The sequence below is a fragment of the Pongo abelii genome, chromosome 9 (assembly GCF_028885655.2).
Source record: "Pongo abelii isolate AG06213 chromosome 9, NHGRI_mPonAbe1-v2.0_pri, whole genome shotgun sequence".
In the NCBI taxonomy this organism is placed as follows: Eukaryota; Metazoa; Chordata; class Mammalia; order Primates; family Hominidae; genus Pongo; species Pongo abelii.
In genome coordinates, this window is record NC_071994.2 from 20307415 (window position 1) to 20321052 (window position 13638).

The following is a 13638-nucleotide window of genomic DNA, read 5'->3' on the forward strand; positions in this document are numbered from 1 at the left end:
TTTTAGACACAGGGTCTCACTTTATTGCCCAGTAAATAGAAAATATATTTACTATTCATTAAATGGAAGTGGATCATCATAAAGGTCTTCATCCTTGTCATCATCCTCATGTTAAATAGGCTGAGGAAGAGGAGTGGTTGGTCTTGCTGTCTTAAGGGTGACAGGGGCAGAAGAAAATTCACATGCAAGTCAACCTGTACAGTTCAAATCCATGTTGTTCAAGGGTCAACTGTATTTATATATTTACTTCTGTCTTCCATATCATCTTTTGTTTTCTTTAAATATTTGCAAAGCAATTTTTGTATAGACAAATGTCTCATTTTTTGTGTATGGTAAAAAACAATAGTATAAAATTTATCATCTTAACCATTTTTAAGTGTACAGTTCAATAGTGTTAAGTATATTCACATTGTTATGAAACAGATCTCCAGAACTTTCTCATCTTGCTAATCTGAAACTCTGTATCTAAATATTTCTCTTATCCCCCTCCCGAGCCACGCCCCCACCCCATCTTTGGTTACTGCCATTTTACTTTCTGGTTCTATGAATTCATGAATTTGACTGCATACCTCATAAAAGTGGGATCATACAGTATTTGGCTTCTTTTGTGACTGTTAGTAGATTTTTTCTCTAATTTTTAAAATGTTTAATTCGCTCATAAGCACAGCACAGGGTATCCATTTGTGTGTGCATACACACATACACTCATTGTACTATGTTTATTGCAGTTAACTGAAACCCTATGTCACTAGAATGCTATGTAACAGAAAATGTTGGTCATACCTCTTGTGATAAATATTTGTTGGGTACTTATTTTGTATCACACATTGGGAGAAAAAGATAAGATACATTCCAGCCCTTGCCCTTGAGGCACTCACAATCTGATGAGAAAGGCTGATCTGCAAACCATTACTCTCAGAACAGTGTTAAGCTTGATGGTAATATAATGAACGAAGGTCTTAATTACCTAATTCAGAAGTATTCTTTACAGTTAAATGCATTGTAGAATGAGATTGTCTTGGCAGTTCAAAAATCAGACTATTTTAATCTGAATCAGTTTCTTACTTGGCAACTTTATTTATCTACCCCACCCCCAACCAAGTAAGGAAACAATACTTGGCAACTTTAGCTTAGGGTTCTCTAAAACCTTCAGAATAAGAGTAACCTGAGTCTGCTCCCTGGTGGAGCAATCTTCATAACTGTTCTTTGGATTCTTAAATTTCTGCTTTACTCCTGTTGTGGATAGGAGAAATTGGGTTACTTACAAATGGTCTTTAAGCTTACTACATTGATTCCTGTACTGATCTGATGATGGCCTAAGGCTTTAAGGAGGTGTGTTGATTCATCTAAATTAGGTGGAGTAATACGGACTTAAAAAAAGCACATATCTTTCCTGTTGGTATGATGGGAGACACAAAATGCAGGCAAACCTTGTAAACTAGGATTCAAGACAAACTCCTCCTACAAAAAGAAAATTAAAACTAGTTGCTAACCTTTGGAGATCTCAGAGACTAGGACTTAACTCCTTGAAATATTAATGCTGTTTCTACTACAGTTTTCTTAAGAACTCTTCATATTAAATTAGATGACTGCACATTACAATTGTATTGGTATGCAAGATTACTTACATAGACTTGTACATTTATTTACATTGACTTTTCAGTCAATTTTTGAAAGATCACATTTTACACACAAGACAGGAAAGGTTATTTTTTTCTTTTTTTCTTTTATAGAGGTAGGGTTTGGGTCGGTTGTTCAGGGTGGAGTGCTTTGGTGCAATCTGGCTCACTGCAGCCTAGTCCTGGGCTTGGGATCCTCCCACCTCAGCCTCCGGAGTAGCTGGGACTACAGTCTTGTACCACCATGCCCAGCTAATTTTTTATTTTTTGTAGAGATGGGGTCTCACTTTGTTGCCCGGGCTGGTATTTTTCTATTTCACCTTCTATTACCTTCCTGCCCATCGTGTATCATTGTCCAGGATTCCTCCAGTTTTGTAAAGAACGAATTCCGTGAAAAGGTGAGGTGGAGCATTGTAGGATCTTTTCCAGGCCTTTGAGTTGCCATTTGAAGAACTGCTCGAGTCCAAAGGAGGTTAATGAACTAAGCAGCTTACATATAATGAGGGGCTGTGTATCTACCTTGATGCTTTGGCTGTTACCTGCAGTAATTTTTTTTACCCTTGGAGGAGGGATTAGGATTGTGATAGTGGGAACTGGTCATCTTCTTTGTTTCTGGAATATTACGTGTAATACTACCAAAAAAAGAGGTCCACCCAACTGCAGTAGTCTTCCTAGTTGGTCCATCATTTGCCTCTTGCCTGGGAAAGCCTGTGACCTGGAAGCAGCGCCTGAGGCCTGCAAACCTCTGAGCGAAGATACACTGCGGCCCCTTTAAGCTTTCGGAGTGTGCGGAGAGGGGAACTGAGGGTGGGGCGGGCACTCTGACAGTGGCGCTCCGGGCCCCGCCCTCGGAGGAGGCGTTTCCCAGCGGTCCGCAGCACCAATGCTGATGCCGCCGCCGCCGCCTGCCGGGTATTCCTGCTGATCCTGCTCGGACCTTAGGTTCCCTGACCTCTCCCTGCCCGGGGAGCGTAAGTGTCAAACCACGGGCAAGGGGCAAGCATCCCGCGACCGTGCTGCAAGTCCTGGTGGACCGTACTGGGGACTTTCCTGGCCTATCAGGCTAAGGCGGCGAAAGAGCGTAAACAATGCCGGCTGCAGTGAGCTAAAGCCAGGGTATCTGCTCTACTTCTGGGTGGTGACAGCAGCCGTAGGGTGCTTGTTTGGGCATGCAGTGGGTGAGCAGTGTCCACGACCTGGCTTTGCCCCCACCTGGTTCTTACTTGGGGTGAGGAGAGGGTTGCTTTTACCAGAGTATAACCCATTTGAGCTGAATGGGTGGAGCTGAATCTCTCTCTCTGGGCCTTGGATCCTTACCCTGGTATTTGAAGACCTTGGTAGCTTTGGGATGAGTAAGCATTAGGTTTTCAGCTACCTTGGTACAGTCGAGCAGTAACTCCAAGTTGTCCTAATTCACAGCCAGGTTTAGCTTTCTGTCTCTCCAGAGGCCTGTGTTGGTGGTATCCCCTACCCCTTTTGGATATGTTGACAGTGATCATCTCTTAGGAAGAGTCCAGTTAACCTTCTTTCCTCCTGATATGAAGAGCACAATGTTAAAGAGACAGCTCTTTACCCCTCTCCGTCTCTGAAGGAATTTGTGGGACGCCGCTGTCCCAAGATTAGGAAAGCAAACACACCAAAGTTTGAGATAATCTGCTAGAAAACAGTTCAGATTTCTGGCCGCCTGGTAATGCAGAATACTCCAGCAAGAAGATAACACTTGCCCTTGTTAATGGGAAATACCTGGAGACAGTGAGGTTTTTTTAAATTTGAGGGAAAGTCTTGTCATTTTTGCCACCTGCTACTCAGAGATGGGATTTTGTCAGATTTTGGTTAAGTAATAAAAATCTTAAGTTTTCTATGACAGTTACATAGTTGTTGTGTTTCTTTAATGCAGTTGTCCTTCCTAGACATGGTTTGAGTAGATTTCTGGGCATGTGTTTGCATTGCTTTCTTTAAAAAATGATTTCTTTTTTTTTTTTATGAGCCTATCATCACACTCAGTGGTCATTCAAATGGGTTGCTTTTTGATGGAGCAGAAGTTTTTCTCAAACTTCTGTTAGAATCATTCTGTGCTTCTGCAATAGCATCTCCTTAGCCAGAGGTGAGGGTCCAGGAATGGTAATCAAATTCAGATCTCTTGTATTGTGATAGTGAAGAGCTTTTGTAGGTCAAGAACTTGGGAATTTGCCATAAAATAGTCGTACTGCCAGTGGTTTTTCTCTAAGTAGAAGAGAAAATAATCTGTACAGTAGCTCTGTAATTACTCTTATAGACTATCAAAATACAGGAATTTAAACTAAAAAGACACCACACTTGGGCCCATGGGTTGTAGGGAAGAGAGATAGACTGAGAAGTAGGAGACATAGGTTCTAGGCCCAGCTCTAGTATTACTCATGACTTAATCTCTCTGTCCCTTTTAACTGGTTGGTTAATGAGAAAATGCACAGATTTTGGGGTCTCTTTTATGATGGGATATAGTGCATATTTAATAGGAAATTTATTATTTATTTGAACACTAAACTGAAAAATCAGACAATTTGGAATTTATTCTAAGTTCTGCCTTCCTGTATAACCTTGAAAAATTTCTTAACCTGTAGTCTAAAAATAAACAATTACACCTAAACCTTTTCAGCAATAGCATGGACTATATGGTATTTGAGCTCTTAGGAAGACATTTTTAGATCAGTGGTGTATGATTATAATATTTCTGTAAAACATACTTATTTTAGCTGGCCTCCTTGTCTTTGCCTCTGTTTTAGACTGGGATGAAATCTGAGAGCTCTGAATAATTGAAATTTCTGAATATGTGTCTTTACTAAGGACTAGATGAAATAAACCACAGCAAGCATTATGTATAGTTCAAATTAATCTTATTAATGCTTCTCTTTGTTAGCAATTTTATTTGCTCTTTAGGCATCAAACTCTACTGTGTAGCAAAAACTCGGTTTCTTATATCTGTTTATAAAATCCAGATCAGTCTGGTCATCCCTATATGATACTTTTAACTTTTTGAGAAACTTCCAAATGATTTTACACAGCAGCTAGACTATTTTGCATTCACAGCAGCTGGACCATTTGGCATTCAACTTAAAAAATACACAGGTATAATAATTTTTATTGTATTTTACAGACATACTAGTATTCAGTTGGTGGGGGTGGTAGGGGGAAGACTGGTCCTGAGTTTGAAAAGCACAGTTTGATGAACATGTGAACTGTTTCCAGTTTTTGACTATTATGAACAACATTGCTATGACTATCCCTATATAGGTCTTCTGGTGTAATTTGCATCCGTTTCTAGGCTATACACCTAGGAATGGAGTTGCTGGGTGGTAGGGCATGTGTATCTGATAATGCCATACTGTTTTCCAGACTGTTAAACTATTCTGTCTCCCATCATTGCTGTATTTGAGTTCCTGCAGATTCTCTTGACTCCTTTAAATTACACTGCTGCTGTTTCACGGCAATCCTAGGGATTTTGAAGAAAAATCTTAATGAAAGTTCCACATATCCTAATAAACTTTTATAATTCCATCTTTCTCTGGGACATTTTCTTCTTTGCCATGGGAGGGAACAAAATGTAAAGGAAGAAGCCTAGACTTTGAATCTTAGTTTAATTTCATTGCTTACCAGTTTTGTTGTTTTGGCAGGTTACTTAATCTTTGTGAAGCTAGTGTGTAAAATGAGAATATCTTTCCTTCACGTAGTTGATGTCAGTACAAAGTGAATTAGCATGTTTAAAAAGTACTTTGCACAATGCCTGATTCAGAATAGATATTACCAGAGTATATATTCAATAAACAAATATTTATTGAAAACATATTTTATGTCAGGCCAGAACTAGGGATGGAGAATTAAGGAGGACCTCTTCTATGTTATTAATAATATTGAAAAATCAGCCAGCCTGGGCAACATAGTGAGACCCCATCTCTACAAAAAACTAAAAAATTAGTTGGGCATGGTGACATGCGCCTGTAGTCCCAGCTCCTTGGGAGGCTAAGGCAGAAGAATCACTTGAACCCAGGAGGCAGAGGTTGGGAGGATCACTTGAGCCCAGGACGTCAAGGTTGCAGTGAGCTGTGATCACACCACTGCACTCCAGCCTGGGTGACAGAGTGAGACCCTGTCTCAAAAATGAAAAAGAAAAATTGGAAACAATTTAAATGTCCAATGGTAGGGTTGGTAATTATGGTACATTTGTAAAATGGAGTGCTATGTAGACTTTAAACATCGTATTCTCAAATCTGGGAAAATGTTTGTGATCATATAACAAAAATGTTACAAGGGGATTATGCCTGTCTTTTTCATATGATTTATATACTACATGTGTATTGAAAAAAAACTGGAAGGAGTCAAGTGGATACGTACTTTAGTGTTCATCATGGTTATTAGGTGATGGTGAAATTGTGTTTTAATACTTAGATGTTTTTCTGTAGTTACTAAATTTTCTGTAGTTTACACATATTACTTTTATAATAAGAAAAAGGTGTTGTCTAGATAGAGAGCATAGGGGTGGGTGCAGTGGCTCACGATCAGTGGGATCACTTGAGCCCAGGAGTTCAAGACCAGTCTGGGCAATATAACGAGACCTTGTCTCTACAAAAAATTTCAAAATTAGCGGAGCATGGTGGTGCACACCTGCAGTCACAGCAACTCCTAGCTACTCAGGAGGCAGAGGTGGAAGGATCGCTTGAGCCCAGGAGGTGGAGGTTGCAGCGAGCCAAAATCGTGTTCACTCCACTCCAGCCTGGACGACAGAGCGAGACGCTGTCTCAAAAAAAAGAAGATAGGTAGCATAAAGTTATTAAAAGGATGTTGACTTTAAGCCTCACTTAAAAACATGGTTTACATAAAGAATATATATAAAGGTTCATTCAGGGATTTAATTTTGTACTCGTTTATATAAACATTGACTAGTCATGTTTGCTAGAATTAGGGAGCTTGGCAGCATCAACATTTTTACATATTGATTATTTTCTTTCTTTTTTTTTTTTTTGAGACGGAGTCTGTTGCCCAGGCTGGAGTGCAGTGCGATCTCGGCTCACTGCAAGCTCCGCCTCTCGGGTTCACGCCATTCTCCTGCCTCAGCCTCTAGAGGGGCTGGGACTGCAGGCGCCAGCCACCACGCCCGGCTAATTTTTTGTGTTTTTAGTAGAGATGGGATTTCACCGTGTTAGCAGGATGGTCTCGATCCTGACTTCGTGATCCGCCCGCCTCAGCCTCCCAGAGTGCTGGGATTACAGGCGTCAGCCACCGCACCCGACCCCCCATATTGATTATTTTCTATAAGTAATTGTAGGTGAAAGTATGACTTTTTCCAAAACTTTTTTCTTGGCCTTTTAAAAGGCCAGTTAGCTCAGCAGTTCAGTTTTATTCTAGCGTTGTTTTATATCTAAGAAGTTCTCATTTGGGAAAATATAAAAGCATCATTTTTTAGAAAACAAATTTTTGGTTTTTTTGAGACAGGGTCTTGCTCTGTTGCCCATGCTGGAGTGTAGTGGCATGATCACAGCTCACTGCAACTTCTGTCTCTTGGGCTCAAGCAGTCCTCCCACCTCAGCTTCCTGAGTAGCTGGGACTACAGGCACACAGCACTACCCTGGCTAATTTTTGTATTTTTAGTATAGACGGGGTTTCACCATGTTGCCCAGACTGGAATATATTTATATTTATATTTTTTGAGTGACTTTATTTTTTCGAGATGGAGTCTCACTGTCGCCCAGGCTGGAATGCAGTGGGACAATCTTGGCTCACTGCAACCTCCTCCTCCCGGGTTCAAGCGATTCTCCTGTCTCAGACTCCCGAGTAGCCGGGACTACAGGCCTGCACCACCACACCCAGCTAATTTTTGTATTTTCAGTTGAGACGAGATTTCACCATGTTGACCAGACTGGTCTTGAACTCCTGATCTCAAGTGATCTGCCCGCCTCAGCCTCCCAAAGTGCTGGGATTACAGGCATGAGCCACCACCGTGTCCTGTCTTTTGAGTGACTTTAAAAAAAAATTCTATTGGCCGGGCGCGGTGGCTCACGCCTGTAATCCCAGCACTTTGGGAGGCCGAGGTGGGTGGATCACGAGGTCAGGATCGAGACCGTCCTGGCTAACATGGTGAAGCCCTGTCTCTACTAAAAATACAAAAAAATTAGCCGGGCGTGGTGGCGGGTGCCTGTAGTCCCAGCTACTGGGGAGGCTGAGGCAGGAGAATGGCATCAGCCCAGGAGGCGGAGCTTGCAGTGAGCGGAGATCGCGCCACTGCACTCCAGCCTGGGTGACAGAGCGAGACTCCGTCTCAAAAAAAAAAGTCCTGTTAATTGAATTAAGTGGGGATCTGACCAAAGAATGGGATTTTTACTCTTGTTGTTGCATGAATGATAAAATAATAATCTCAGAAAAGTTATTTTTGTCTTAAGAGACTGCCTGATTGCTAAGCAGGTTTCTACCTTTATCTGACCAGGAAATACTCTTAATTCTAAGGAAAACCTGGAAGCACAATGGGAGATGACAGTGAGTGGTTGAAACTGCCAGTTGATCAGAAATGTGAACACAAGGTAAGATTCTTCTGGAATTCGATTTTCAGTGTCGTTGGCTTGTTTTGTCAGCAGTTATACTATCATCTTACTTAGAAGTGTGTGAAAACATTGGCAGTTTCAAAAATACTGATGCCTTGTTAGATATGTTATTTTTTCTCATTGAAAATAGGTTTCTCTAGCTCAACTAAAAATTTTTTTGTCTCTGGAAAGAATTCAAAGAAAAGATATTAGTGAAGTGAAAAGTAAGTGGTATCTATAAAAAGTAACTGGCTAGTTTTTTCATCTCCTTCTATATACAGTACTTCTGGTACCTAAGTACTTACTAATATTTTATTATATAGAGACTCTTCTTTGGAGATGTGTTCTGAATTTGGCCTTAGAAATCCAGCATTTTTTAGGTTCTCTGATCTATATGATCTGCATTCCAATATTTACCCTCAGAATCTACCCATCTTTATTTTCTAGTTTATGCTAGTAAGATACAATTTATCACATCATGTCATTATTTGGCGGGCATCCTTTCAGATTATCTTATTTTTTTCCCCAACTATACCTCTAGTTTCTTTCATTTTTACTCATTTTAAACAAACATCTACCATCTGGTAGATTTTAGAATTTCATTTCTTGTAAATTTATTCTACTCCAAGTCCTCAGGTTTACCACTTTATGTTCTTGACAGTACTTTTAAAGTTTGTTTTGAATCTGAGTATTCAAGATTTATGGTTGTTGATTACTAAAAATACTGAATAAAATATACTAACATACACAGTTGTATACATACAGTTCTATCTATGTAGAGTAGAAATTTGGAGCCATGGTCCCTATATCCTCCACAGAACCACTCCTTCATCCTATATAATAAATTAGCCAAGGCTGAATACTGTATCAAAAATCAACATGTAGCTCTTCAGATAAGGCCAGATTAAAAGTGAGCTAGTTGGTTTTTATTCTAATTTGCATAGAAATTGTTGGTATGTAGTACATTAAATTGCAACAAAAATTTGGGGGAGAATTTTGGAACTTATTTAGAATCGTTAACTATTTATAATGCCTTTTTTGGTAGATATTGTATATTCTCACTGAAAGGGGCAAAGAATATAGAGAAGTCTTGGACTTTCCGATTTTTGATCGGTTAATATGTGCTAAGAGTTTTTCAGTCTCGTGTGATTTGGTACTTTTTTTTCCCATTTTTTGAGCATTTATTGTGTGTTTTTGAAACTTAAAGCATAGAGATGTTAAATCTGTTTAGGGAACACTCATTCTACTTTATAGAATGAGATGTTGCCCAATTTTAAAAAATAAAAAAATAAATCTGGTTTAAATTGGTTAGTAAATGTTCAACTATGATGTTAATTTATGTTATATTTCACTCTAATGTTGCAGAATAGGTAATGCCTTCTTCCTAACGAATGCATCTTATAGTGGGTTAGGCAGCAGTCCTTCCTTAGAAGGAACAGTTTTTTCTGTGAGCATAGCACCTGCCCCAAATTACATTTTCATTTAAACAAATAACATGTAAATTATTTCTGTTTTTCAATCATATGTTGATCCTTCTGTCTCTTTGATCTAATAGTGTTGAGGACAAACATCTAATTCTTGACTAATGCTTAACACAGTAAATGCAAATTCGATCATCCCACAAACTAACTTCTCATTTAACTGCCCCCAAATCATTTCATTGCTTTCCCATTGCTCTTAGAATAATGAGTGTAATCTTTTATTTGGCCTTCATAGTCCTGCATGATCTGGCCTTTTCCAATCCTCCAGCTTATTTTGTACCATGCTCCCCTTCTCTTTCTTTATAGGAGTGGGAAATACCATATTCCCTGCTGCCATAGGGCCTTGGAGTATACTATTCCTTCTGGAATGTTCTTTCTCCCCTTTTGCCACTCTTTCCTGATTTGTTCCTATTTATCTTTCAGGGCTCAGCTCAATTACCATTTCTGAGGAAATTTTTTCTTAACACTAAGACAAAGCCTTTTATAATATATACTTTCATAGCACCAAGTTGCTTCTCCTTTGTAGTACTTAATGCTTTGTTATTTGTATTATAGCTTAATGTCTCCTCCTGCTGGAGTGTAAGCTCCACAAGGGCCAGAGCTGAATTGATTTTTATTTATTAAACACCTGTTGAATAAATTAATGAAAAAAGAATACCTCAGTAAAAATGTCCGAAATCTACTAGCTGAAATTAATATACAGTGTAATATAAAACTACCTAATGATTATACAAAAATAGAACCAAAAAACAGCATATACTTTGGAGATGGGGCAGTTTCATCAGAGTGATTTCTCATGTTTGAGTTATCACATCTTTAATACAATATTATAAAGAAGTAATAAATCTTAAATACAGTGTGAGATTCATTTATAATGGCCTATTATGAATGGCAGAGTATCATAAACACTAAACACTTGTAAGAAGTTTATTAGCTAATCTTTTTTGAAAACTGCCAATTTCTTAAACTTTTTTCGTTTCCTGTCATGGGGTCCTTTGTTTACATTACCTGACATAGGGTATTCATTTCTACTCTCACACCCTCCCCCCTAAATTAACAGTAGATGATAATATCATTAAATTATGTTTTGTTTCAAAATACTACTTTTCTTTTAGCTGTGGAAAGCAAGGTTAAGTGGGTATGAAGAGGCCCTGAAGATCTTCCAGAAAATAAAGGATGAAAAGAGCCCAGAATGGTCCAAATTTTTAGGATTGATCAAAAAATTTGTCACTGATTCCAATGCAGTGGTTCAATTGAAAGGATTAGAAGCTGCACTTGTTTATGTTGAAAATGCCCATGTAGCAGGAAAGTAAGTACTTTCTTTCCAACTTTACTGATAAAAGCCCCTGTTTGGTGTTACATAGATTATGTATGTTTGTAGATCACTGTCCTTAGTTATTAGCAGTTTTAGAATAGATGAATTTTCTTACTTTCATAGTTTCTTGATACTTGTTTTTCATTCAGTCTTTATTCTCAGAAATCTAAATGGTACATGAGATCTGTAGAGGAGTAAATTAGAAATAATATTTTGAGGGTTTACCTTAAGGTTTGATGACCAAGTGGTTTTCCTTTTAAGCTTTTTGTATGGGAATTATTCTAAACTAAAAGGAAGAGTCTTTAGTAACTTCAAAAAGAAACTGAGAGATTGTCAGTAAAGGAATTATCAGAATTTCACTGAAGACATTTGGGCATTATAGAAAACTAAATTTTTTACAAGGGTTGTTAGATAGGTGATGTTAGAATCACGTCTTTCTCCCTTTGTTCGTTAGGCATTTTTATTTCTTGGGGGAGGTAATGCTTACTAAACAACCTCAGTGACTCCTGGCCTGTTTAACTTGATCTGTGAATGACAGATTTCTAGTCATCCTACTATCCCATACCTCATAGACCTGATTTTTCTAACTCTAGTCTCTATGTCATTGAAAGGAACCCTCCATACAAAAAAAAAAATTTGAAACACTTGACTTCATTGCACAAGAAATGTATACTTGACTTCAAAGATTATACCTATAAAGATCATCATTAATTTGACAATTTGGTTAACTGGCATCACTGGGTTTCCTTTACCATTAGTAACACTATCACTTTTTAATTTCTCTTCTGATACCAGAAGCTGTTTTTTGATAAATGCTGCATGTAATCTCAACCCACTCAGTTCTTCTAATTCCCAGTAGTGTAGGTTTCATTTCATTTAGAAGAGATTCAAAGCAGTAAAGTTATTGTAAAGTCTTATCAAGGAGTCAAGAGTAGTCTTTTGTTATTAAAGGTGCATATGCATTCCCTCTGTGAAGAAATTCTCTTTTCCTAGGAAGTGTTTAAAACGACTTAAAAAAATTTTTTGCCCAGATGCAGTGGCATGTGCCTGTAGTCCTAGCTACTCAGGAGGCTGAGGCAGGAAGATCGCTTGAGCCCAGGAGTTTGAGGTCACAGTGAGCTATAATCCCACCACTGCACTCCAACTGGGTGACAGCACAAGACCCTGTCTCTCTTTTTTTTTTTTTTTTTTTTTTTTTGATACAGAGTTTCGCACTTGTTGCCCTGGCTAGAGTGCAATGGCACAATCTTGGCTCACCACAACCTCCACCTCCCAGGTTCAAGTGATTCTCCTGCCTCAGCCTCCTGAGTAGCTGGGATTACAGGCATGTGCCACCACACCTGGGTAATTTTGTATTTTTAGTAGAGACGAGGTTTCTCCATTTTGGTCAGGCTGGTCTTGAACTCCTGACCTCAGGTGATCCACCCGCCTCAGCCTCCCAAAGTGCTGGGATTACAGGCATGAGCCACCACACCCGACCAACCCTGTCTCTTTAAAAAAAAAAATTAAAAGCAAGCATTCTGTAACCCTACTTTTGTAAAGTATATTTGTATGTCCATATACACACACACTTAGAGAAAGGTCTGGAAGGAGGGATATCAAAAAGTTGAAAGTAGTTTTCTCTGGGTGGTGGGATTTCAAGGGATCTTTACTGTTTTGTTTGAATTTTCTACATTTATAAACTTACTGTGTCTGCTATGACATGTCTTAAAATTTTATGGTTAACGTAAGTTTTTAAAATATTCTTGAACATAAATTTAAAAATTAAAGACTCATTTACTGTATTTCTAGCATTTGTAAAATTACTTGTACACCCCTTTTCCATGACCTTTTTCCAATTCTTACTACTTAAGTGGGGTTTTTGTTCTTTATAATATGTTACAGAACCACAGGAGAAGTTGTGTCAGGTGTTGTAAGTAAGGTGTTCAATCAACCTAAAGCCAAAGCCAAGGAGCTGGGCATAGAGATCTGTCTTATGTACATAGAGATTGAGAAAGGAGAGGCTGTGCAAGAAGAGCTCCTGAAAGGCTTGGACAATAAGAATCCCAAGATCATAGTGGCCTGTATAGAGACACTGAGGAAAGCCTTAAGGTAAGACTTTGTTTTAGCTTTGTTAACTAGAGCAGCAGTCCCCAACCTTTTTGGCACCAGGGACCAGTTTCATGGAAGACAATTTTTCCATGGAAGAATTGTGTGTTGGGGGGATGGGGGGTCGTTTTGAGATGAAACAGTTGCACCTCATAAGGAGTGTACACTCTAGATCCCTCACGTGTGCAGTTCACAGTAGGGTTTGCACTCATATGAGAACCTTAATGCCCTGCTGATCTGGCAGGAGGCAGAGCTCAGGTGGTAATTCTCGCTTGGCAGCTGTTCACCTCCTGCTCTGCGCCTGGTTCCTAACAGGCCACTGTACTGGCCACTGTACAGGCCACAGCCCAGGGATTAGGAACCCCTGAACTAGAGAATCTCAATTGAGTTTGGATTCCAGGTTTAAACAGAAATGGAAACTGCAGAATTTGACTTGACATGCCAAAACAAGCAAGTGACCTGAATAAGGAAAGTCATTCCCCAAGTGTGGCACTTCATGTTGACTTATTTTAGCCTTCAAGTGTGTTGTGTAGTTATTTTATCTGAATCCCTTTCTAATGAAGATGAATAGAGATTTCTGACCTGTT

General features: G+C 39.0%; 1 protein-coding gene across 10 annotated transcripts in view; it reads left to right on the forward strand.

Annotated features, from left to right (window-relative positions):
• The window catches only part of CKAP5 (cytoskeleton associated protein 5), a 103233-nt gene that overhangs the window by 16554 nt on the left and 73041 nt on the right, over positions 1-13638 (forward strand). For 2 of the 10 annotated variants that reach the window (XM_063728121.1, XM_063728124.1), the window contains exons 1-5: positions 2454-2735; positions 4686-4724; positions 8074-8167; positions 10764-10957; positions 12848-13054. In XM_063728121.1, the coding sequence (XP_063584191.1) occupies positions 8111-8167; positions 10764-10957; positions 12848-13054 (458 nt within the window). In that variant the 5' untranslated portion in view covers positions 2454-2735; positions 4686-4724; positions 8074-8110. Of the gene's footprint in view, positions 1-2453; positions 2736-4685; positions 4725-8073; positions 8168-10763; positions 10958-12847; positions 13055-13638 lie in introns of those variants that run through there. The other 8 variants (XM_054525805.2, XM_063728122.1, XM_054525804.2 and 5 more) reach the window with 5 other exon arrangements.